Genomic DNA, 26,864 nt, shown 5'->3' with positions numbered 1-26,864 from the left:
TGATCTATACTAGGCATCTTTGAAAAATACGGGCAAGCATGATGAATCTCACGCCATTGAAATTAATCCTACTGCCATAACCACTATTTAGGCCAACAATATCTCTATTGGTGGGACTCCTCTTGCTCCTAAAGTAACAAATGCATCCCTGGATGTCTCCGATTTCTTTGAGGACCTTTGATTGCTTTGATAAGGCATCAGACTGGTGGATGATAACTTAGACTTCGAATTTTATGATTCTAATAATTTCTTTTCTAGTTGCTTTTCTTTAAATGTATTACCTTTTATTATTCTCTAATATGGTTATGTAATGAAATGCTAATGAACCTTATATAATATTTATTATTTTGAAATTTTCTTTGATCCTATAACTAATATGCAAATTTTATGATACTTGACACCTGAAGTTGTCAACATAAGTGCAAATGAAAAATACAGAGAAAAAGGAAGATGTTTGTTTGCTTGATAGTGCATCAACACATACCATATTCGTAGTAGATACTTTTTCTTGAGTATGACATTGCGTAAGGCACATGTCCATACAATATCGAGTCCTGTTCCGATTGTTGATGGTTTCGGGAATGCCATAATTGTTTTGCCAAGTGGCACCATCCTACATATTGAGGATGTGTTTCCAAGCAGTAGATAAAAAATGAAATTTGCTCAGCTTCAAAGATGTACGCCGTAATGGGTGCCATATTGAGATTATTTATGAGTAAAATAAGGAATATATTGGCATTACCTCTTATAAGATGGGCATGAAGACCATCCATGAGAAGCTAGAAGCTTCTTTCTAAGGATTTATATTGTGCCATGATTCAGATCGTTGAAACTTATGGCACCATATCTTGGAGATTGATAAACCCCGATCGGTTTGGACTATGACATGATCGCCTTGGTCACCCTAGCACTTCAATGATGCGTAGAATAATTCAGAATACAAAAGGGCACCCTTTAAAGGATACAAAGGTACTGTTGTCCAAAGATTATAATTGTGAAGCTTATTCACAAGGAAAACTCATTACCAAACCTTCTATAACAAAGGTTAATCTTGAATCCCCTTTATTCCTGCAAAGAATTCGGGGTGATATTTGTGACCCAATACAACCGCCAAGTGGACCGTTTCGATATTTTATGGTACTAGTGGACGCATCCCGTAGATGGTCCCATGTTTGCCTATTATCTACGCGACATGTCACCTTTGCACGTTTACTTGCACATATTATAAAGCTCCGGGCACAATTCCCTGATTATCCAATTAAAAGCGTAAGGATGGATAATGTTGGTGAATTTACATCAAAGAGTTTTAATGCGTATTGTGCTTCACTCGGAATCGAGGTTCAGCATCCGATCGCATATGTTCATACTCAAAATGGATTGGCAAAATCCTTGATTAAACATATCCAAATCATTACCCGCACTCTATTGTTGGGAACGAATCCCAACGACATAGCATGGGGTCATGCGGTTTTGCATGCAGCAATCCTAATTAGATTGCGCTCCACGGCTAATCTCTTACAATCTCCCCTTCAAATGGTTCTTGGTTATTAACCCGATATTTCACATTTACGCACATTTGGTTGTGCAATACAGGTGCCCGTAGCACCGCCAAAAAGAACGAAAATGGGTCCCCAATGCCGTTTGGGCATTTATGTTGGGTTTAATTCACTGTCCATCATTAAGTTCTTGAAACCAATTATCGGTAATCTTTTTTTCGTCAGATTCGTAGATTGTCATTTCGATGAGACAGTGTTTCCATCAATTAGGACACCTACAACTTCCATGATTGCAAAGCGAAAACCAGTTAAGGTTATCTCCTGGAATGAGAAAAATTTATCTCAATTGGACCCAAAAACTCCCGAGTGTGAAAACGAGGTGCAGTGCATAATCCATTTACAAGTTATGGCTAATAGACTTCCCGACGCATTTAATGATGATGCTAAGATAACGAAGTATCATATTCCAGCTACAAATGCTCCAGCTAGGATAACTGTTCCCGAATGACAAGCTAAAATGGAACAAAATCCCCCACACTTGAAGCGTGGTAGGCCGATAGGATCAAAAGACACTGTTCCTCGAAAACGAAAGGGAAAGAATCAGAAATCCGCTCCGGAAGAGCCCGGTGTTGTGCTTGCTCCCAAAAAGCTTATCGTTCTCGAAGAGGCACAAACCCATGAAAAGATCACCAACCCTAGGAATACCGAGAATTCCATTACATATTGTAATGAGAATTGGGATCGGAGTGAAATCATCATTGATGATATTTTTGCATTCTCGATTGCTCATAAATTATGGATGATGATTGTGAGCCGCAATTTATTATTGAAAGCTGTTAAAGGCAAGATTGGCCTAAGTGGGAGGAGGCAATTAAGGCTGAATTAGCTTCCCTAACTAAACAAGAGGTTTTGGGACTCGTAACTCGAATCCCCGATAATGTAAAGCTCATTGGATATGAATGGGTATTTGTCCGGAAACAAAATGAGAAAAACGAGGTTGTTAGGTATAAAGCCCGACTCGTTGCCCAAGGATTCCCCTAGAGACCTGGGATTGATTATGATGAGACATATTCACTTGTAATGAATATGATTACATTTCATTTTCTAATTAGCCTAGTAGTCTCTGAAAGATTGGAAATGCGTCTTATGAACGTGGTGACGGCATATCTATATAGCTCATTAGACTCTGATATTTATATGAAAATTCCCGAGGGATTCAAAATGCCCGATACATGCACTCCCCGCAACTTATTCTCAATAAAGTTGCAAAGATCTTTGTACGCTTTAAAGCAATCCAATCGCATGTGGTATCAACGCCTATGTGAGTACCTAATTAAGGAAGGGTACAAGAATGATCCTATTTACCCATGCGTGTTTATTAAGAAATCAGAAACCGGATTTGATATTGTGGCGCTTTATGTCAACAATATGAATTTAATTGGAACTCCAGAAGAATTAGCTAAAATTGCTGAGTATTTGAAAAGGGAGTTTGAAGTTAAAGATTTGGGTAAAACCAAACTTTATCTTGGTCTAGAGCTTGAGCATAAAGCAAATGGAATTGGGGCTCGTCCATTGAGCACCCCTATGGTTGTAAGGTCTCTAGATCCCCAAAAGGATCCATTTCATCTTAGAGAATCTGATGAAGAGATACTTGGTCCTGAAGTACCATATCTCAATGCAATTGGGGCTTTAATGTACTTGGCACAATGTACGAGACCATATATCGCTTTTGCGGTAAATTTATTGGCACGTTTTAGTTTTGACCCAACTCGGAGACACTAGAATGGAGTTAAACATATTTTTTGTTATCTCCGAGGAGTTATAGATTTGGGATTATATTACTCCAAGGATTTCACTACCTCTGGTTTAGTTGGATATGTTGATGCTATATATAGATCTGATCCACATAAGGCTCGCTCTCAAACTAGTTATTTATTTTGTTATAACGGCACCACCATTTCTTGGCATTTTACGAAGCAATCACTAGTAACTATATCTTCTAACTACTATGAGATTATTGCTTTATATGAAGCTGGAAAAGAGTGTGTTTGGTTAAGATCCATTATTACGCATATTCACAATTCTTGTTGTTTAGCACCGATTACAAATTCTCTCACTATAATTTATGGAGATAATGCTGCTTGTGTTGCACAAGTTAGGGGAAGGACATATCAAATGTGATAGGACCAAGCATATCTCGCCGAAATTTTTCTATACTCACGAACTCCAAGAAAGTCGACAAATTGATGTTAAATTGATTCAATCCATAAATAATCTTGCGAATCTTTTTACCAAATCATTCCCAACGACAACTTTTGAGAAATTAGTACATGGCATTGGTATGCGGCGAGTTCACAAGATGCAAGATTGACTAGCCCCGGTGATGGCTACATAGCTCAATTAAGGGGGAGATATTATGAACTATGCATTGCACTCTTTTTTTCCTTCTAACCGGTTTTTTTCCCACTGGGTTTTTCCGGCTTAAGGTTTTTAACGAGGCAATTAATGCATCCATAAAAGGGAGAGATCATAAGATTTGTGTTTTGTACTCTTTTTCCCTTTTGTCCAGTTTTTGTCTCACTGGGTTTTTCTGGCTTAAGGTTTTTAATGAGGCAATATCATTCAATGCACATTCGTAATATAATGGATACAATGAATATTGAAGGGGGAGTGTTATGAAATACACGAACGAATATTCATTATATTCATCCTATCTAATGTACCTATTATGGTACATTTGTATTCTACATTCTAAGTACATCTCCCTATCCAATGTATGTATTTATTCAATACATTGATATTAATGATAAGTGCATTCTCGTTCTCCTATAAATAGGAACTTAGTTTTGGTCATTTGGTGAAGTTGAAATAAAAAATTTCTCCTCTGGCTTTCTCTACTTAACCTCTCTCTATTCTCTCTATTATATACTTGCAACGCAATATTTTACAACACAATTAAAATATTTATGACTAAATTAGTATAAATATAATATGTACAGGACTTCTTTTATATTTTTCTCATCCAAAATAGAAAACCCAGTTTGAGAAGCCTACTCAACTAGAAAATCGACTTAAACATAAAAACTCATTTGGATCGAGTTTTCTGTATTGGATCAAATTCAAGGCATATTCTCAACAATTCTCAACGCTGGAACTTCTACTTTTGACGATGCCGTCTATAAACATATAATATTCACAACGGATACATCAGTCAGCCAACGGGTATTTTGTCAACCTCTTCGGTATCAGACAGATGTTTCTTCTATAACAAACACACACATATTAAATGTCGAAGAATGATGCCTTGACACCCGCTCCGCACATCAAACCTGCGCCGTCTTGGCACTGCATCTCTCCCAAGTTCATCTGATGCATTCTATATTCCATTATTCAACACGATGGACGTAATTACATGGATTAACTTAATTCCATTCATATCCCGAAGAACCATTCCGGATCGTTATTCAAGAAAGCCGGAGATGTTATTGTCTTTCTTAATTTACATTACAAGCTTTTGCCAGATAACCATGTCCGAAATCGAGCTGGAAACATATGTTTTTGACTGTCTTCTGTTCCCTTTAAAACGGGGACGGCTAGAGACAAGACTCGTTCTCTTCTTCCATCTCTTCGGCTCTTCACCAACAGTACGCGAGGCTTATAAATAGGAAGTCAAGGATCATTATGCTTCCCATCCTGTGCCTGCAAAGTGCTAACTTAAGCAGAGTTTTTTGTCGTCTTCCCGATATTCGCTCATACGGAAAAGAGGTTTAAGACATGGCGAAGAGCGTTCTTCTTTGCTGCGTCCTCGCCATTGCATGTGCAGTCGCGGTGGCCTCTGATCCCGGGCCCTTGCAAGATTTCTGTGTTGCAGATTTCAATAGCCAAGGTTAGCACCATCTCCACCATATTCTCATTTTGAATCTGCTCGTTTTCGTACGGTTGATTTAGGAAAACTGGTTTAATGAGGAATCCGGCGAACTTTGACTGTGTATTTTAACCTTAAAGCTATGAATAGTTTATAGATAGTTCTAGTTATCTTCTAGACATGTTCACTTACGGTCTTCTCTTTTCTTTTCTTTTTTCTTTGTAAGCAGTACTGGTTAATGGTATTGCTTGCTTGGACCCGAAGCTTGTGACCGCCGACAATTTCTTTCTGTCTGGGCTCGAGAAGCCGGGCAATGTGTCGAACCCGCAAGGCTCGGCGCTTACCCTGGCCACGATCGGACAGGTACCTGGGCTCAACACTCTGGGCATCTCCTTGGTGAGGATTGACTATGCCCCGTGGGGTATCGTCTCCCCCCACACGCACCCCCGTGCCTCCGAGATTCTCGTGGTCATCGAAGGGACCCTGCTCGTCGGCTTCGTCACGTCGAACCCCGACAACAAGCTGATCACCAAGGTTCTCCAGAAGGGCGACGTGTTCGTGTTCCCCGAGGGACTCATTCACTTCCAACAGAACGTGGGCTATGGGAACGCCTTCTCGTACTCCGGCCTCAGCAGCCAGAACCCGGGTGTGGTTCTCGTTCCGGATACGGTCTTCGGGTCGACTCCGAACATCGCCACTGATGTTCTCGCCAAGGCTTTCCAGGTGGATAAGGCCGTAGTTGACGAGATTGAAGCTAAATTCTAGTGAACGAGTTACGTTGTTGTGCTTAGTTTGCTCGGACAAAATGTGACAGAAATTGTTGTTGGCATATTATTAATATTGTGTGCCTCTGGCTAATTAAGAAGATGTCCTTGTATGCTTTTCAGTGTCCGTATCAATTCATATCATTGGTTTTTTTTTTTTTGTTCGGAATATTTGGTTCGAGTGGCTTGTCTTAGTTGGTTTCTGTAATTCTGATGTTGTGCCTGTAGTGTAGAATGTCTGGTTAAACATGGGACACTTCGAATATATGAAGAGGCATGCTAGAGATGGTAGGGCTTCCTCGGTCCCTCCCAAGATTAATGTAGTATGTTATTTCTCGTGGTATAATGATCAAAGATCCATGCACAAAGTCATTGATAGCTATTGAGCTACACCATGAAAATTGGGTCAAGGCGTCCGGATTCCTAGATCAGCCCTCCAACGCTCAAGTTAGGACGCGCATGATTTCTGGAACAAGTTTGGAATAAAAATTTATTTGGTAATGCAATTTTACTTTTCTTTTACGAAACAAAATTTTATTACGTAAATATATTTGAAAAAGAAATGACAAGTTAAAAATTATAACTTCTCTGTTCTAGAAACAGAAATGAGAAATAGCCTACCAAAATCCCTTGTTTTTTCTCAAGTCCTCACCGCACTCTCTCTATCGCCTTTTCTTTGAAGATAGCCACTCGCCACCCTCGCCGACCCGGCAACCACCGGCTTCGTAGCCACTATTAGCCACGCCCGCCAACCACCACTCGCCGTCGCCCACCGCCAACCTCCGTCGCCCCTCGCTGGCCGTTGCCATCCACCACCCCTTGCCGCCAACCATTGTTCTCCCCCAACCACCTCTTGTTGCCGGCAGTCATCGTCGTCCGCCTCATCGCCTGCCACAACCAACCGCCAACCCTTCCGCTGCCGACCGCCGCCTCCCATCGCCCACCACCAACCTCTACCGCCCACTATCACACTCCGTGACGCCCGCAACCATCGTCGGCCCCTGCCGTTGCCCACCGCCACCGGAGTAAAAAATAAATAACAATTTTTTATTTTTAAATAGTAAATGAAATTTTCTAATAATAAAAATTATTTTTTAAAGAAATTTAAAAATGAAGTATAAAATTTTCGTAGAAGATTTTGTATTAATAATATTTCAGAAGTAGAAGTTTTTAATTATCATCAAACAAACTTCTATTTCAGGAACATAAATTTTATTTTATGTCATTATCAAACACGTTTTTTGCTCAAAAACTTATCTAGAAACTAGAAATAGAAATATTCTAGCCATAAATTAATTTCAGAAATAGAATGCTTATTATATGCACCCTTAGTGTTTAAGAGAGAGAGAGAGAGAGAGAGAGAGAGAGAGAGAGAGAGAGAGAGAGAGAGAGAGAGAGAGAGAGAGAGAGAGAGAGTTCTAAGGAGATGGAAAAATTACCAGCCTTTGGAGATGGAAAAATTACCAGCCTTTCACCTGGTTCAAAGAGAGAGAGAGAGAGAGAGAGAGAGAGTTCTAAGGAGATGGAAAAATTACCAGCCTTTGGAGATGGAAAAATTACCAGCCTTTCACCTGTGTGCTTGAACCACAATTTAAAGCCTATCCCTGTAGCGGGCCATCGGGGTAATGCTTGTCAAGTGGTGATCTTCGGGTGACAAATGGATGAGATGGCTCCATTAAGTGACATTCGGACGGACCTCAAGGACGGATGCATGTCCAGTGTTTGATATGGTGGTCCAACCTATCGAGTGAGGTGATCCTGACTTAGCGTCCTGTCAAGCCCTATCTACGGCTCAGACCCTGATATCGTGTTTGACCGTGAGCTTTGATCGGCTTAGGGGAACACGTGTGAGGAGTCATATGTGACTTTTCAAGTTCTACTTGTCATTTCCATTTCCCTTCACTTTGTAGGGTCTTGCCGAGGTTGCTGATGCTCGGACCAGGTTGGGGACCAGCTAGAGCTTAGATGGGAAGACTCGAGATGCTCATCTGATATGCATGTCAGTTAATTTTGTAAATGAATTCAACTTCAGGCTAACTAACATTGGGGTTCCTGCAGGTGAGTCTTCTTCTCTTCGAGCCGCCTTCTTGCTCTCGATCTAGGTTCGCTGCACCACTCACGACCTGCCAACCCATAGGAGGTCCCCCACAACTTTTTGTGGGTGGGCATTTTGTTTTACTCGCGTATGATGAACTAGTGTTTTGTGCGTTAGCTACCTCGTGCAAATTGCGAAACCCGATTTTCCCTTCACACGTCCCCACCTCACTCCTTTCCAAGATAGAAATTCGAAGCCCCCACCTTTTTCTTTTCATTTGAGAAAAGTGGCCATTGGGAAATTGATTTAGGATGGATTAGTTGACATGATGGAAAAACACCAGATGCCATCAGGTACACAGTAGGGTCCATTCTCGCCTTCCACTTTGTTTTTGAACATTTATAGGCCGACGACTCATGTAGCCAGTGAGAGAGGTCGACGGCATTTCTTGCATCTCCGCGTACCCTTTGTTTCAAGGAAAAAAATGATTTCATCTGGAATCCCCGAACGGGACAACGAAATGTCGTGACGATGTGGGTTGTTCTAAATAATACCTTTCCACGAAAAAAATCTAGCTCTCCTTCCTTGTTGCTCTTATATTGCATTTTCTTTCTACATTTTTTCATATTTAAGCTTGCATGATCTCCTTCAATATCTTTTTCTTTGATTTGAGGAGCACCAGAGGAAGAACTGGTGCTAGAGGCCATTGGTCCTAATCTTGCTCCTAGCCTCGGTTTAGCAGAGGTAGCCTCAGCCTCTCCAATCCCATCTTGCCTTGAAAACTTCGATTTTGACTCTTTCCTTTTGCTGCAGTGGGTCCTGAGGAGGCAGTTGAGGAATTGCAATACGACCGTGGGCAGCATGAGTTCGCTCAATTCGATTTCCAAATAGGTGAAATCGAATTCGAGCGCGGTAAGCCAAATTCTCTTCAGTTCTTTTAGTGAAACCGCTGCCGCTCGGATATCAAATTGTACGTGTTGAAGCCACGAGTAATTGTAGTGGTACGGACCAGTGTCCTTCTCTGCTGTTTCAAACTCGCAAAGAGATTGATCAACCACATGTGACTCTTGACAGAAAGCTTGCTTGATCGCACAAGAAGAGACATCAACCTCAGAGTATGCTCATGCAGCCTGTATCTGTATAAAATTTACACTTCCAATTACAGATGATGCGACCGATGGGCCGATGCTGGACCGACGCACTTGTACACCTTTCTATTAGTTTTCGTAATCTCTAAATACAATTTATGCCAAGCATCGTGATCGATGACCTTCAAGACGAAGAACAAGCCGGAAGGGGCTTCCTTCAAACCCATCTTAAGTGATTGAAGATGAATCGGTATGTCAAGACCGATCCTTTGCTGAAGAAAAGCTTCGTCTGCTCGCCCAAATGGATATCGTGGTAGCACATCCAAATGTAAGCACAAAGGCCAGAAACCGTCCGCCGACAAGTCCGGCAAGGACAACCAGCAGAACAACGGCTAATACCAATCTCCGCTTCTTTGCGCTCCTCGCGTTTTCAGCACCGGTTTCTGATTCAGGGCGAGCCAGCGAAATCGCAGCGGGAGTGGAACTGGTTTCACCTGCCAACAACTGGTCGCTTTCTTTGTTGCCACATTGTGCTTGTTGAGGTTCTTCAACTTCGGCCTTCGACGAGCGTGATTTATCTGCATCTTCTCTCTGCTCGGCATTCTCTTCCTCTGCCTCTGCCCCGGTACCCCAGTCGCCCAAGTAACTAGCTACCGTCATCGACGCATCCGGGTCGGGCTCGCACTCTTTGTTTTTCCCTTTCTTCGACGTCCTCAGCTTCTTCGGCACAATCCTCTTGATGAACATCGATTTGATTTTCCGGTTCTGCTTGCGAGCATCGGCTCCCAAACCCGCACGCCCATTCTCCTCACCCTCCTCCACAGCCCTCACCTCTCCCCCTGTATACACACGCCTCCATCTAGGGGCGCGGCTAATCGATTCGTCGCCCGGCCGCAAACTCAAATTGTTCTCAACAGGCACCACTACCATCTCAAACTTATTCTCTACCACCCGAAATTCCTCCGCCGAGCTTGAGCTCGAATTGGCCGGTCCGAGAGTCTCTCGAGTCGGCTCTGCAGGATCAAAATCGCTAATCGCCCGTTGAACCAACAAACCCTTTTGGGGCCGAACAGATGGCAAAATAGCACAAACCCTTTCGATCGAGCCTGCGAAACCCATCCTCGCATCGGGACAGGGTCTCAATAAACATGCGACGCGCTTGCCCACGAGCTCAAGAAACAAAAGCAAGAAAGCGCTCATCGTGACACCGATCACAAGCCCTTTGGTGCTCAGAGCCAGAACCACCACAACAAACACCTTGAAGACCGCCGAGAAAACTCTATTCTTACCCGACCCACCGACACAATCCCCGCCGATCTCGTCATCAACCGCCCCAATCCACGCCCCCGCAGCAGCCTCGGCGCCCTCCGCCGCCGGCTCGGGACCCGAGGGCGGCGGCGGCGGATCGTCGAGGGGGTCGGGATTGACGACGAGGTGGGCGGGCAAGGGGGAGGTGAGGACGGGGTCGGAGATCTCGAGCTCGGGCTCTCCCTTCCTCCTGGAGGGCTTCCTGAGGCGGTCGCGGTTCTTGACGAAGAGGTCGACGAGGGAGGTGGGGAAGCCGGTCTCGACGACGAGGGAGCCGCCGCGGCGTGGGGAGGACTGGAGGTCGGCGACGAGGCGGGAGATGCGGGTGACCCTCGACTTCTTCCATGGGAGGGGCATGATCCCCCCTCTGCTCTGATACACGCGCAGACAGAGAGAGAGAGAGAGATGGTTGGAGGAAGGAGGTGAAGGGGGGATGAAGGAGGTGGGAGGAGAAATGATGAAATGGTTCGGTGAAAGTTGGTGTGAAAACGGGGAATGGAAATTTCCACGGTGGGGGTTGGGATTCAACGCTCCTTGAGCTCTGTCTTCCTCAGAGGATGTTTTCCACGTGACTTGAATTCGGAAAGAGGGAGGCAAAGAGAGTGGGGGAGGAAATTGTACCGTGCTTCGTTCACACGCGAGCCCACCCCGATCTCATCCGTCGACCCTTTTATGGGACCCACCTCATCTCCCGGTCGAGATTCGTTGCGCTCACGTGAATCCTGTCCCACGGAGTTGTTGCTCGGAAAGTGGTGCAACAACTAGTGAGGGCTAAAGGAGGGACGGGGAAAGTGCGGAGGAAATGATGGGGGAGAGGCGCGTGTGCGAGGACCGAAGTGGACGGGGAGAGCGTTCGACAACTGACGCGTCACGGCAGTTTCCTTTTTCTCTCTTTTCTGTTCACGCTTTTCTTGGCTACCCATTCATGCTTAACTCTGCTCCGTTTTTGACAGAGAGGCGTTCTCTAGTTTTCTGACCGACGGTTACTTTTGAAATCATCGAAAAATTTTTATAATTAATAATTAAATTCATAAAAGAATACTACGTCTGGAATATTATTAATTCACAATCACTCTCTTGAGTTTTAATGTCTAGTAATTAGCTGCCGGATGCAATTATTTGATTCATATTCCTTTTCAAATAAAAATCTCGATTCGGAGTCGCGAACTGTATATAATTGTAATTTAGATTGGAAATGTGCTAATTAACAAAGATTACTGACAAGGATTCAAGCTGGTCATCACAGAAAAATACTTCATGGATCACAAGTTGCATATTTTTATGTATAGACTGTTATTCCGGCAGCCGACAACCAATGAGAGGACGGCTAGCATTTATATGGCATTGCAATCATTCGCCGTCACACCAAATACCAGCGATGTTCAAAGGCATGGCGGAGCTCTGCTAGTGGAATTTTCGTTCTTCCATCATGGATCAAACCTCGAATTTCCTTTGCCGCCGGATTGAGCCCCAATTTTTCAGCCCCGCAAGCATCGATTATCGAATCAACCAACTTCGTGGTTGCAAATCGAGTTACTTCTACAACCATAGGGACGTGCTTGGGGCACGAATATTGGGGCATGCCACCACCTTTCAACCACTCAAGAGTTTCCCTGGCCGTCCCACTTAATCCCATAGCCGTCCATGTCCGAAGGCACTCGCAACAGTCACTAATCTAATCATGTAACTACTAACCAGGCAAGCTCTTAGTCTAATCAAAGATTCGAAGTTTGACCAAACCATGAATGGCTCCATCCACTATAGATCGTGATTGGTCTAAACCCGGGGCTAAAACCAAAGACTTCGACCGACACAGTTCGAAGTGGTGAACCGGACAAGTGCAAAGTTCGATTCGAATCGAGCCAACCCGGTCTTGTTTTAGCAAATATGGACTATTCACTGGGTTTGGGTCTTGGACCAAACTCAAAGGGCATCGTTCATCATCTAACATCCGAATGTTGTAGCATGTCTCATAGCGGTCGGTGCCGGGGAAAAAAAAACACTTTAGAACTTTCATGGAAACTTATCTGGTCTCGGGAACAAAACCAATTATGAATATTTACTTAGGCTCCGTTTGTTTCACGAAAAATAAAATTTTTTCTAGAAAATGTTTTTCAGAAAGTGATTTTCTAGGAAAATAGCGATATTTTCCGGTATTTAGCTAAAACACGAAAATGCCTTGGAAAATATTTTCCGTCGTTTGATAAGAGTCTTAGGAGAAAATAGGTGAAACTTCGTAGTTTCTTAAATCTCAAGAGCCACTCTAGTTAGAACGGAATCGGGAGGGAGTGGAAGACTGGTGATGCACAAATTTCGTATTGCGGCCGCATATGGTCGATTCACGTGCTCCATGGATTGTAATATGCACATCATAAAAGGAAAGAAGTCCCCCAGATTTTTAGCCACGATAGATCTAAATGTTATAGAATATATAATTCAAAATTTTTGCTATATTACATCGAAGTACCGAATAGAATATAGAATAATCAACAAATGTAACGAGGCTTGATATCCAATCATGTCCATTATCCGATATGAATGACATATCAGTGTAAATGAACTTGAATATGCACAAACGGTGATCGAAAGAATCTCTCTTTCTTGCTAAAGAAACTAAAAATGCATAAACCGAGGTAACCTCCATCAATCCATCCAAGATTATTGTATGATATGAATTTCAAATTGCAAAGGAGCTCAAAGCTACGGGTTCGACTATGATAAGAAATGTAAAGAAAGTACGACAATACCAATGAGGTAGATCAGTATCAAAAGCCAAATATAGTAAGAGAGAGATGCATGACTATTTATCTCTCGTGATTTCAAAGAGTATAGTGCTTCGATTCTCATGCCATTTTCATGAAATTCCAAACCGAACCACGGAGTTACAGAGGACAAGGAGTTTCGACTTTCTTGCTGCTTTCGTGGACTTTTCATAGATCTTTGACATGAACTAAATAATTACGAAGAAATTGTGAAACTTCAAATGAACTAGAGATACGGAGGAAAAGGACATTGAGAGGGTACCCTGTTTTTTTGTTTTTCAGGAATCTGATTGCTCCTCATTTTTCGAGATTTAGAAAAATCGTTTTCAAGTATGAGTTTGTTCATTTAAAACCTTGGTTCTTCTGCTTTATCTTTATTTACTTATTTTTCCCATCTTCTTTTTTATTTCTTTTTTTTTTTCCCTTCTATCATTCCTTTACATGTAATTTATTACCAATGTACTAAAAATATGTAATAAATATTGATAACACACACATATATGTGTATATTCAGAATATAAATGATAGGGTAGAAAGGAGTTCACTATATATATATATATGAAAATACGAATAAATAAAAATGGAAATTTCCGCGGTGGTGGGATTCAACGCGCTGTTTTCTTTCCCTTCTGTCTTCCTCAGAAGATATTTTTCCTCGTGACTTGAATTCGGAACGAGGGAGGCGAAGAGTGGTAAAGGAAATTGTAACGTGCTTCATTCCCACGCGAGCCCACCCGTGATCTCATCCGTCCAAGTGCGTAAACGCAGCCATCTTCCGGTCGAGATTCGTTGGGCTCACGTGAATCCTGTCCACGGAGTTGTTACTCGGGAAGTGGGGCAACTAGTGAGGACAAAAGGAGGGATGGAAAGCGTGGAGGAAATGATTGGGGAGGCGCGTGCACGCGCGTGTGCGAGAACCGAAGTGGACGGGGAGAGTTTTCTTTTCTTTTTTTTTTCGGTCAAAGACGGGAGAGTTTTCAACAACCGACGCGTTACGGCAGTTTTCTTTTTCTCTCTTGAGTTTTTCCGCTCACGCTTCATTCTGCTCCGTTTTTGACGGAGGAGGCGTTCTTTTTTAAACCAGATCCCCTAACAGTGCTCAATGTTCAGATGATACGATCGATCTGATCCGTCCAAATAAAAAATAAATTATTCGAATTGATCCATATCATTTTTTTAAAAATTTTGAAATTTCCTACAAAAAAAAATTTTCTACTCTTTCAAAAGGTGATGTGGATGAATCCGGACAGTTCATCGGATCTCTCAATGTCACTCCTACCTTTATGTTAGGGGATCCGGATCGCGTTCTCGAGTTTTCTGGCCGACAATTACTTCAAAATCATTTATATTTTGATAACTAATAATTAAAATCCTGTTTTAAAGGAATATTACGTCTACAATATTAATTTACAAGAACTCTCTTGAGGTTTTAATGTCCAGTAATTCTCTGACAAAAAAAAAAGGTCTAGTAATTCGCTGTCTGATGCAATTATCTGTGGTTCATATTCCTTTTCGAACGGAATTCTTGGTTCGAAGTTGCAAATTGTATATAATTGTAATTTAGATTTGAGATGTGTTAACTAACAAAGATTACCAACAAGGTTCGAACTGGTCATCACATAAAAATGCTTCATACAATTTAGCTTGCGCGCATTTGTAATGAAAAGAGAGGAAATATAAAAGGACGAACAGAAAATAACGAAAGGTGGTGTTGCAGAACAATATGGTTTTGATTAAGGGTTAGTACCAGGAAACACCTTAAATTAGTACAGTAGTAACAAATTTATCATAAACTAATTTTTTGACTATCAAAAATATTGAATTAATATACTCGTGACAAATTTAGCATTTTGACCACCAAATACCCCAAATTGGTACACTTGTGATAATTTTACTCCAAAATAATTTGTTGACACCAAATATCTCAAACTGATACACATGTGGTAAGTTTAACCTTTGTTAGTTTTTCCTTAATTTTTACTGTTAAATTACTGAGTTGAATGACACGTAGTAGTTGATGAGTGTAACAATTTCAGATTTTATCCACCGTTTGTTACTTTTGTATCAATTTGGGATTTTTCATAGTATTAATTCAATGGATTTATCATACTTGGAAGTGAATATTTGGATATGAATATATGGAGAATGAAAAAAGAATGTCAAATATGGAAAGAATCATAGAGAGAGTTGGGAAAGAAGGCAAAGATGTCGCCTAGTGATTGATAATCTAAATCAAAAAAACTGGCTTTTATGACACAAAGGTTTCCGGCGATGGTTCATCATCAATGAAAAATATTGACTCAATATCATCATCATCGGGAGAAATCTCCGTGCTTTGTGCTATCTTCTAGATCAGGTAATCGCCTTGACGCTTTGCTTAATGGTAGGCTTTAGCAGAGCGTCCTTTCTTATTAAAGATATAGCATCTATCTAATTTGGCTTTCCTTCAAGATGAATGAGAAGAATGCTTTCTTTGTCGAAGGAATTTCCATTTGCCTTTACCACGCCTCTTCCTTTTAAAAGAGAATTTCTTGAAATGCCTTTTCTTCTTATGACCCGAGCAAGAAGGGTCATTACAATCTTTGGAGCACTTGATCTTAAGATCGGGTTTAGCGTAGGCTCAGTCAATATCTCGATTTTCTCGGAGATAACATCTAAAAAGTTCTTTTTTGAGGTACAATTCTTCGAGTGTAATATGAATTTCTTGCTGGATTTCTCCAAGTGTGGCTTTTGCTAGAGGCATTTTTCTTGCCTGCAAAGTTTTCTCAACAACTTGGTTGACTTCTTTAGTGATAGAAGATAAGAAGATAGGTTTAAGATTTGGGTTCGCGCTAAGCAGGTAAAAGAGCTTGATCATCTCCTTAAAATGCCGATCAAAGTCTTTCTTGGCCATAGAACAACACTTTCGTTCAAAGAATTCTTTTCGCTTGATTTTTTTAGTATTATCGGGTTGGCCGACAAAGAATAGATAAATAAGCTGAATAGTCTCATCGAGGGTCATTGTAACGAACATCATCCGATCTTGTTTTAGTGCTGCTTTCCAAGAATTTCAAGCCCGATTGACTACTAGGCACCTTAGAGCACAACACTTATGAAGTACTGCTTGATTTCACTAGTATATTCACTAGAGCCTTAAAGGATTGGTGGAAAACAGCAACAGAACAAGATTAGATGATGTTTCATACAATGACCCTTAATGAGGCTATCCAACTTATTCATCCGGTCTTCGTCGACCAACCCGATAATACTAAAGAACTCAAGTGAAAGGAATTCTTTGAACAAAAGTGTTGTTCTATGGCCAGGAAAGACCTTGATCGGCATTTTAAGGAGGTGGTAGCGAAGTAATTTGAGGAGGCTTGGGTGAGCCATACTCAATCATGTATTGCTATCTTCTACTATTTTTTCCGAGTGGTCCCACCGTAAGGTCACCATCAAGGTATCTCTGGTAGAGAGAATCATTTTTCTTCTTCTTCTTAGAAGATGGTCAGTCATCTTCTTCTTCTTGTCGGGAACATGACGAACAAGCACAATCAATGTCCCAAAAACAATATCCTATAGGATCCTTGAAATAATGGACAGGTTGCCCATCCGCATTAAAGGACTGAACAAACTCTTTAGGATCAAGACACTCAATATTGATTGGGTCAGTTGGACATGGAGTAAAACACACAATGGTAGGGAAAAAAGGGAAGACAAAAGAGGAATCTTCCTTTTCCTTGGTGAACTTGACGATCACAGTACAATCTTTCTTTTTGGTAAAATGGGGTTCGGAGGATTGGATTGGTTTGGTGTTCCGGTGGAGTTTTTCATAGTTGGTTACCCAACTATCGGGAAAGAGTTTAACAAGCTGGTCTTTGGGAATTTGTCCGGGCACATGGACACACGAAGTCTTATCACGATCAATAGAGATAAATAGGGCATCTTCAAAACTGGGAAGATTGAGATCAATGCCATGGTTTTGTGAGACCACAATTAATTCATTCGAAATTCAAGCTACAATCCATTCGGAAAAAGAGAGAGAGAAGTTTAGGGTACTTTTCGAGTAGAATTTCTGTTTCATAAGTGCTTCTAGAGCATAAATTCATTCAAGAACACAATTTCTAGGGCATAAATTTCTTTGGTTAAGCAACTTTATTTTTTTACTCCTGGAGTACCTTTTTCTTTTTTACTTGAGAAATAGTTTTGGTGTCAATTGAAGAAGTAAAAAAAAAAAAATTACTTCTCTCCAAGTAGTAGAAAAATCAACTTTTGCTTACAAAAATTGATTTCTAAAACAAAAGTCTTGCCATGCAAATTAGGACCAACCATGTAAGCAAATTTCAATAATGAAAAATCAATTATATCCAAAACTTAAGTTTTTTTTTATATATAAAATCGTCATTTAATCTCGAATTGCTCTAACACATTTGTCATGTCATACCGTCCTCCCTAGGTCAAAATACTAGATTCTTCACGTGTAATATAATTACATTGCATGCGACAATAGCCGGCCTCTAACTACAAAACCTTATCTCTTGACCTAAACCTTATCTCTTGAACTATTGCTAGTTCTGAACTTATTAATCATAGAAAGTTCTTTATTTTTAAGCAATTTGTTTTTAAAATTTGTTATGTGCTTCTTACCTAAAACTCCCTGTCTGGCGTTTTGGACTTGAATACTTCACAGTTTGCGGGAGACGGCATTCTTAAAAACGATTCTTATCCATTCTCAAACTTTGCATAATGAAGACTCGATCGACCTCTCTATAAAAAGGCAATGCAAGATCGTAAATCTGCACACTGGCACCGAATTAAGCATTCACATACCTGGTATATCTTCCCGTTAGATTTTAGAAACATTTTCTCTATCATCACCGCATTGCTTTGGAATGGCAGGCCGCAGTTTCATCGCTGGGCTTGCGGTTTTGTTGATCGCCGCAGCCATTGCCGCCGAACAAAGTCCCCTTCAGGATTTTTGTGTGGCCGACCCGAGTAATGCAGGTAAAAAGCCAAGCCGATGTTTGACGTACGACACATCGAACTACCCAAGAATATTAGGATTGTGATCTCTTAATTTGGACGCAAAATCAAGAGGGAGTCGATTTATCGTCACAAACGTTCCGTGATTTTGTCGAGAGGATGGTATGTTCGAATGGCTCCTTTGAAAGTCTCAGCATTAAGTCAAGAGTAAGGGAGTGTCGGCTAGTCATGTAATTTACTAAATTATATTATCAAATTACCTTGGTCAATTCAATGGAGACAACATCCTTAGTTAACTCAAACCGTCACTGATGATAGTTACATTATGACTTGGCATTGTCCATTCTTGCAGTTCTGGTGAATGGCTTGGCATGCAAGGACCCTAAGACGGTTCAAGCCAACGACTTCTTCTTTAGCGGGCTTCACTTGGCGGGCAACACGTCCAACGCGGTCGGGTCGAGAGTGACTCCGGTGACCGTGGGTCAGTTGCCGGGGCTCAACACCCTCGGCGTCGCGGTCGCCCGCATCGACTATGCTGCCTGGGGCATCAATCCGCCCCACACCCACCCTCGCGCCACCGAGCTCCTGACGGTCATCGAGGGGAGACTTGAGGTCGGGTTCGTCACCTCCAACCCGGATAACCGCTTCATCTCGAAGGTCCTCTCCAAAGGCGACGCGTTCGTCTTCCCCCAGGGGCTCATCCACTTCCAGAGGAACATTGGGAAGACGAAGGCCATCGCCATCGCTGCTTTCGGCAGCCAAAACCCCGGTGTAATCACGATCGCGAACGCGGTTTTCGGGTCAATGCCCGACATTGCAACCGACGTCCTCGCCAAGGCATTCCAAGTGGATAAGAAATTGATTAGTCAAATCCAGTCAAAATTCTAGAGATGAGACTGAATAACTCTAGAACTGAACCGCCTCTTGAAGCTGTTGCTGCTTGTCGTCATTTTTGAGAGCATGTCCATTTGTCTGTTCGTGTTGACATCTATGGACAGTTATGTTGTTTGTGGCTTATCACGTTTAATCTTCTAGTACTCTAATTGTTTCATATGGCTACGCTACCCTCTCAAATCAGTACTTTAAAACTAGTCAGAAACTAATGTAGTAGATTCATTTCATTTCCCAAATGACAGACAGCTATATATGTCATAACACCGACAGTTAACCACCTTCATTTATTAGCATGAGCAATCAACGGCAAACCAAAAATGGCCAAAAGAACCTTCGCATTAAATAAGTTTATGCCTTTGTCAACATAATAATGTCGCTATGTAAAAAGAATGTGATGACTTTTTCTTTTTCTTTTTTGAAAATGGAATTGAAATTCCTTTTTCTCTTGGTATGTTATCAAGGCCTCGTTCGTTTCGAGAAAAATGACTTATTTGAAAATATTTATCTAAAAATAGTCGTTTATATTACTTAAAATAATTAGTCAGTTAAGAATTTTTCATTGTTGAAACTAATTTATGGCTAAATATTTCCACGAATTGTGAACATGTTTTTGTTCATTCAATTTTTTAAGCGATATAAGCAATTATTTCTAAAAAAATAATTTTTGAAATGTTCATTTTTCACAAAAAAAAAGAGAGAGCCTAAGATAGAATTTACTCTGTCATTACTCATAATTTCACATCTTCCTAATGTACTATAGGGCAGTTTAATAAGCTCTTTGAAGTATTTTATTTTATTTGAAATATCATATGTGGGTCATATGATAATAATACTATCTTTGCATGAATTGTTTGTCTACCAAAAAGCATTACATCACTGCATATTTATCACTCGTTCAATTTGTATATTTTGCATTCGAAGGTCTCAATCATTCTTATTGTGTAGGCAAATGAAGTGATTCCTACTTTGATTTAATCAAATTTTGTTTTGGATAAGAGAATCATAAATTTTTTGCATGGGGTCAATCTGCCTAAGAAACCACATTACATTATCTATATTTAGTACTTGGTTATTTACTGTCGTTTGGAAGTGATATGTCGATGCCGTCCTACTCGACACCACCAACCTTGACATGGATATTTTTAATAATATTTTACATCTTTGAATTATTTATTTAATTAATTATTTAATTATTTATTTACTTATTTTATCTTTATTTTCCTTTTTTTCTTTTCTTTCTTTTGTGTTTTTATTTCTTTGCCAATGGAGGTCACCGTCGACCCTTGCCAACAACGAAGGCCTCGTCCATCTTCGCGAGGGCTACCTCGGCTATAAAGGCCCTGGCGAGGCCATCGTTGTGCGGGCGAGGTGGCTCTTGCTTAGATTTAGCAAGGGCTTTGTGCCCTTGCCTGCGGTTGTCGCTAGCGGGGATGTGAAGCTCTCACCTAGGGCCATCGTGGCCATGCCGAGCCCTCGGGCAAATCTAAGCAAGGGTCGCCTCTCCCACAGCGCCGGTAGTGATGGCCCTCGGCAAGGGCTTCGCGGCCTTGCTCGTCACTGGGATCCTCATTGGCAAATAAAACAAAGAACATAAAAAATAAAAAAGGAAAATTAAAATTAAAATTAAAATTAAAATTAAAATGGAAAAATTAAAATTAAACTCAAAAAAATTAAAATTAAGTAAAAATTGTCTATGCTAGTGTCGGCGATACAACGTAGGGGGGTAGATATTCACGTTAGCAATTTCCGGCCAAAATTGACGAATGGACTCATTTGGTAAAATGGAAAAGGTTTAAGACTCAATTAATAAAATTGAAAATTTATGACTGAGTTTTTTAGAATAAATGTCGGTAGACTTAGGCTCCATTCATTTTGCAAAAAAATGATTTTTTTCAAAAAATATTTTCTAAAAAATTCATTTTTCAGGTAAATAACAATATTTTTTTATGTCCGGCTGAACCCTAAAAATGAACCAAAAAATATTTTCCATCGTTTGGTATGAAAATTTGGATTTAATTTTTCTCTGTGCAACCCTTTTAAGAATTTTTAAATTTTATTTATTTATTTTTAAATTTAATTTTTTTTTTGTTTTTCTTTTCTTTTCCCTTCTTCTTTAGCCGGTTGTTAGCCTTGGCAACCACCGGCGAGACCAAGCTCGCCGGCCAAGGAGAAGCTTGGCCTTGCCCGAGGCTGGTCTCCGGCCATAGCCATATTATTGGCGACTGATAGAGAAAGAAAAACAAAGAAATAGGGGAAAAATACATAAATATCAGAATATTAGAAGTTAAAAATTGAAAATTATTTTTTGAAAATAACTAAAATAAAAAGTAATGTGAAGGAGTGAAAGGAGGAAATCCGGAATTTTTTTTTTGAAAGTTATTTTTCGTAAAATGAATGGAGCTTTAGTGTTTGAACGAAAATTAGTTTTCTAGCGATAATAACCGCCCAGCAACCTTCCACTTACAGGAGAACGAATTAATTTTCCTGAGATGACGGCGTATGTTCGTTTGTCGCGCTTTTCCCTCTCATTTCTCCATTCAGTTCTGCAGCTCGGCACGATTAAGCACCGCGATCTTGTTCGAAACGCTCCAATTTAGGCGGCAACTTTACACACAGATCAGATCAGAGGTCAACCACCATCCTAGAGGAACCAGGTCCGATTGTATGTTGTGTGCGCCCATGCATTCCGATGCCAGTGACCAGATCATGCACGGCAGTTCAATATGACAAGAATTATAGCAGGCATAGATAATTTAGTACTGCATTAACAACATACATTAAACAAACAAAAACGGGACAAGAACAACAAGAATGTCATAACTTTCGTACAGAGCTCACTTGCATGCCATAATTTTCTTTCGCTCACCTAAGAACCACATCGGAGTAAAATCCATCATGTGAGTGTCATTTGCGGCAAATCGTGGGTTTTTTTTATTTAATTTTCCATTCCAACGTAGATATTTCTTTTTTTCCTTTTATTTTTATTTGTGCCGGTGAGGGGTAGCCAACGACCCTCGCCGGCCGCGAAGACCCGCAGTGAGGGCGGCAGTGAGGGTGGCGATGGCGTCGCTCAAGGCCTCTGCAGCCTAGTCATCCACTGTTGAGGCGGCCCTCACCCGGCCTGCGTGAGGCCTTTTCGACCTGCGAGGGTCGTCGGTGACCCTCACTAGCATAGAAAAAAGCAAAAAAAATTAGGGGGGGAGAAAATACAAAAATAAAAGATAATAGAAAAAAAATTATGAAATCAACAACTAAAAAATAAAATAAATTGTCCATGCCAGATTTTCTGGCAAATCAAATGAAAGATGGAATTTAAGTAATCTATATTTTTTGAAAATTTGTGGCACTTAAAGTAAGTGAAAAAAAAAATTATGATACTTAAGTGAACATGGTACAAAAGTTTTGACATTGCTGCTGTTCTTATCCAAAAAGAAAAAGAAAAGAAAAAAGTCAACGCTCAAATGTAACATGCACATGCGAGAAAATTAAACCATAGTTGCAAGGATTCAATAGAAAGCTAAACGTGCCCGAACCCTCTAGATATTTACCGCTGACTATTCTCTAGTGAAGAAGTTGCCGGTCCGCAGTGCCTCTCGGGAACGGCAGGTTCTAAGAGGAATGTAAGCTACGAGGGGAAAACGCCTCTTCGATACTGCATTTTGTTTTAATGAAGTCCTTAAGAGTTAAATGCACTTATCAAAATAATTTCCTTACGTAATTACAATACAATATCGAATTTTTTTCGCATACGTAATCAGGTGGAAATCCTTTCGTCGTTTACGCGCATGTACGGCTCCGTATGCCATGTACGTTTGCGTTATAGAAATATGATTAACGGCTTGCGAAGTACTCGTTTGGCCTAATTAGACGTCGGCATTTTCGTCCTTTTATGACGTAAGTAATATCAAGATTTGCAAATTGAAAACCATTCCTCGGGTTTTCTTTAAACAGGTTTTCCTCGGTGTGTCAACACATGGGTTGGCTTCACACAGTGGATTTTTCTTCCTAATGCAGGTACGTAAACACAGGCAACATAATGATCTAATTAAAGTGTGAAGTTCCTAGATTTATTTCAACAGAATAGGGGCTGTAAGAGCATATACATATAAGTGGATCTTTCCTCGTCCGAGCTTCATCCACCGCTGGTTCACCGTGCGCCTGTCACACCAAAGCCCGCCACGACTACTACCACCACCTCCAATAACTCTCACACCCTCCACCCTGACCACGTCTCTCCCTTTCTCAAACACCCCTCCGAGCCCGCGCTTCTACCCATGTCACCGAACCGCGGCTGCCGCCGCCGCTCCCTTGAAGTTCGACAAGGAGGCCACAGCGTCGAAACGCAACAAGTCTCCATTCTGACTATCAATATGGAGACCAACGTCGTTCTACTAAGGGAGATAAGATGAAAGGTGGGACCTACAAGATAAGAAAAAGAAAGAAATTAAAGGGACATCACATCACATTGAGAGAAAGAAAAAAGGAATGCTTTTTAGGGGCGAACAAATTGGACCGGACCGATCAGGTTGGTTCGGTCTTTGAGGTAGATCGATCCCTCGGTGATCGGGCGGTCTAGTCCTCGGTTCCATGGTGCATGGGATCGGATTGGACCAAACTACCCAGAATACATATATAATTATATACATATACACACACACACACACAATTAGACAAAAAACTAAAATTTTTTGAAGAACTCGTTAACTTAATTTCCCCATCTTCTACTCCACATCCATTCCTCTCCACTTGTTCTATGCTCACGTGTTGCCTTCGCAACGCAGCCTCCGATTGTGTTTTGTCTTGACTCGGTTTATGTTTTGTCTTGAGTATATTATGCAAACTCATTATTTTGTTCGCAATTAGATTCAATGAAGTACAAGTGTAATCCCACTTTGAACTTGATTCTTTCCAACTCGAGGAGAATGATGCAGAAGCATAATCCAATTTTCAATTGTTTTAAGTGTTTTTCTTCCTAATTTAGTCGTTTCTCATTATTTCGAAATTACAAGTAGTCATGTGATGGTTGTACGATGGTCAAGTGTGTGTTTATTAAGTTGGATGGTTGAAATTAGAAGTTGTTAGTTTAGATCCAAGGGTTATATTTCTATAAATAGTAGGTGTTAGCGGTCCCATTGGGACCGGACCGCCGATCCGGGCCGCCTCGCTTTTGGTGCGGGCCTCGGTTCCATACTGGGACCGGATCGGCGTGGACCGTGCACACCCCTAATGCTGTTGGTAAAATAGTAATAGAGGATGTTGAAAAAGTAGATCCACAAAGGATAATGTGGTCAAACTATATAAAAAAAAAAATGGAGTGTGTTAGAAAAGGAAGGAGTGTAAAAAGCACAACTCTTTTCAAAAGGTGATTTCAGCATTACAACAGCTTGTCAGCGATGGTGCGATCTTCAAAGCGAACCAAATGTATTAAGGAAAGGGAAAGAAGAACTCTTAATATTAAAAAAAAAAAAAAACCGCTTTCCAAAGAGATTCACGAGTTCCAACTCTTCGGAGATCTACGAAGGAAGGCCAAAAGCGAAGGCAGCTCTTTGGGTGATCTCATCTTATAATACTTCAGGTGCTAATGAAACTATTTTAGTGAAATTTAGCTGTCTCAATTCTCGGGCACGATTTGTTTTTTTTTTTTTTTTTAATCTAGCAAAGTAGCGGCTACTGATTTGTTTTTCTAACCTAACATTAGCGCCCTAAAGATACTTATATTAAATGGTGTCTAGGACGCTTACCTGATGCCACTCCATTTTTCTTCAACTCGTACACGCTTGAGATTCGCCAGAATCCCGCTCTTGATTTCACCGGCTTGCGGAAGGATCAAGAGGATCAATAGCAACGATTTAAGAGCATAACATGAAGTCGAGATGGTTAGATTTGGTTACCTCACGTGAAAATGAAGAATGGAGGCTCTATTTATCGTGCCAAGATCCATTTATTTAGAGAAAAATGAATGGCTTGAAAAAAAAATATTTTCTCAAAAATAATCGTTCGTATCGTTTGAAATATTTTGCCAATATAAATGTTTTCATTATTTTTTTGCACATTCATTTTTGCGAGTGGTTCAAGTAATCATTTCTCGAAAAATATTTTTTAAACTATTTTTTTTTGGTGAAAAAAATTTACCCTAAGTCGAAAGTAAAATAGAAATACTTCTCAAGGACACTAAAATGTTTGGGAAATGTTTGCACAGCGCCTAAATTCTGTCGACATCAATTTTGAGCAAGGGCCGTAAAAATGCTGGGAACCTATCCAACCGTCTGAGCCCAGCTGGACTGGGTCAGCGATCAGGCGTTGAACGGGGTAAAGTATACAGGCTGGGCCCGAAGAATAGGAGCGTTGGGCCTGCGCAGGGTCAAAGCAAGCTCAGCCCATCACGGCCCACATTCTGCAGACTGCCGGCGTGGCGCTAACACGGCTATGGAACTGCCACGTGGCGTGCGCCCATTAGGTTACTCTAGTATTCTCACATGGGCACGCTATTTCCACCCTTATTTTGGTTAAGTCACACTTTTTTTTAATTAACTTACTAAAATACCCTCATCTTTCTTCAATTTATTGTTTCTTTGTTCATCTGGTTGATTCAGAAAACTATCTTTATTTTTATCATCTCTCTCATTAATCTCACAATACAAATGCTTCGCTTTATACCAATCAAGATATTAATTTATCATATCTTGTTATTGTTTTTCCTTTTTTAACTTATGATGTCATATTTTCATTTACAAGAAATTTCTATTTATGACAGCTTATGATCACGCAATTAATTTCTTTTTTTTTTAATAGTGTGAGTGAAAGTATATTTCAAAATCGTAAATTAATATTCAATTTCATTAATTTAGCCGATCTCGATAAAAATGGAAAGGAAAATTTGATCAAAATATGGAAAAGGTTAATTTGCTAAAAGCATGATCAAATGTCAAGCATGATCATAAAACTTCATGATGTTCAACTCCTGCTATGAACAAAGTAATTAGTATCGATTGTAAATTCAATCTCATGGCAAGTGGATCAAAACTTTAAAAAATGTTTAAAACCTTTTCCTAAAAAAATTCCTGACGTGAGTTTGAAAGTGCAAAATGTGTAAATCAATCTTCAACCCCATCTTGCAATTCATATTGAAATGTAAAAAGCTCAAAAGAAAACACAAATAAGCGATACTTAAGTTCATAAACCTACAAATTTTTTTCAAAAAATAACCTACAAGGTCAAAATATGCTCGATATTTAGATTGAATTTTGATTTTCAACTTCAAAATAAAGTTTCCCAAAAAAATTGACAAGTAAATGTGTGCTAATAAGCCGTTATAACTAAAGTATAACCTTTTATATAACTTTTCTATTAAAAGCATGAGACTATAAATTAAAAATAACGACATTCTTTAGACAAAGTAATAACATGATGAACTATAAGATGATATTTTATTGGGGTGGTTTGACATTTATATTGGGAAATTGGTAATTTAATAGAGAAAATAGAAATAAAGGCAGTTATATTGGTTAGTATGATAAAAGAAAAGAAATAATAAATTGAAGAGAGAGAAAGATATTTATTTTGGTTTGTTAAATAAAAAAAAAAGGAATGCTTTAGCCAAAATGATGGCAGCAATAGAGCCACCCTTCTCAAATTTACTTATAAAGTAGTATCCCGAGTCATCTTAATCTACCGGGATGTTCTAGAGAGTTCC

At 40.3% G+C, this 26,864-nt stretch overlaps 3 protein-coding genes across 3 annotated transcripts; 2 read left to right on the top strand and 1 right to left on the bottom strand.

Annotated features, from left to right (window-relative positions):
• The first annotated feature begins 5,270 nt into the window (after positions 1-5,270).
• LOC115756678 (putative germin-like protein 2-1) lies at positions 5,271-6,126 on the top strand. The gene is made up of 2 exons (XM_030696535.1): positions 5,271-5,382; positions 5,591-6,126. The coding sequence occupies exons 1-2, from the start codon at positions 5,271-5,273 to the stop codon at positions 6,124-6,126; spliced, it is 648 nt and encodes a 215-aa protein (XP_030552395.1).
• Positions 6,127-9,185: 3,059 nt separating this feature from the next.
• On the bottom strand, positions 9,186-11,089 carry LOC115756672. The gene has a single exon (XM_030696529.2). The coding sequence runs from the start codon at positions 10,911-10,913 to the stop codon at positions 9,504-9,506; it is 1,410 nt and encodes a 469-aa protein (XP_030552389.1). The 5' UTR covers positions 10,914-11,089; the 3' UTR covers positions 9,186-9,503.
• Positions 11,090-18,186: 7,097 nt separating this feature from the next.
• Positions 18,187-19,165, top strand: LOC115756674 (putative germin-like protein 2-1). Its single transcript, XM_030696531.1, has 2 exons — positions 18,187-18,298; positions 18,630-19,165. The coding sequence occupies exons 1-2, from the start codon at positions 18,187-18,189 to the stop codon at positions 19,163-19,165; spliced, it is 648 nt and encodes a 215-aa protein (XP_030552391.1).
• The last annotated feature ends 7,699 nt before the right edge of the window (positions 19,166-26,864 follow it).

Source organism: Rhodamnia argentea, chromosome 9 (genome assembly GCF_020921035.1).
Source record: "Rhodamnia argentea isolate NSW1041297 chromosome 9, ASM2092103v1, whole genome shotgun sequence".
Classification (NCBI taxonomy): Eukaryota; Viridiplantae; Streptophyta; class Magnoliopsida; order Myrtales; family Myrtaceae; genus Rhodamnia; species Rhodamnia argentea.
Note: the sequence above shows the minus strand (reverse complement) of the source record. Positions and strands in the feature narration are given on the sequence as shown.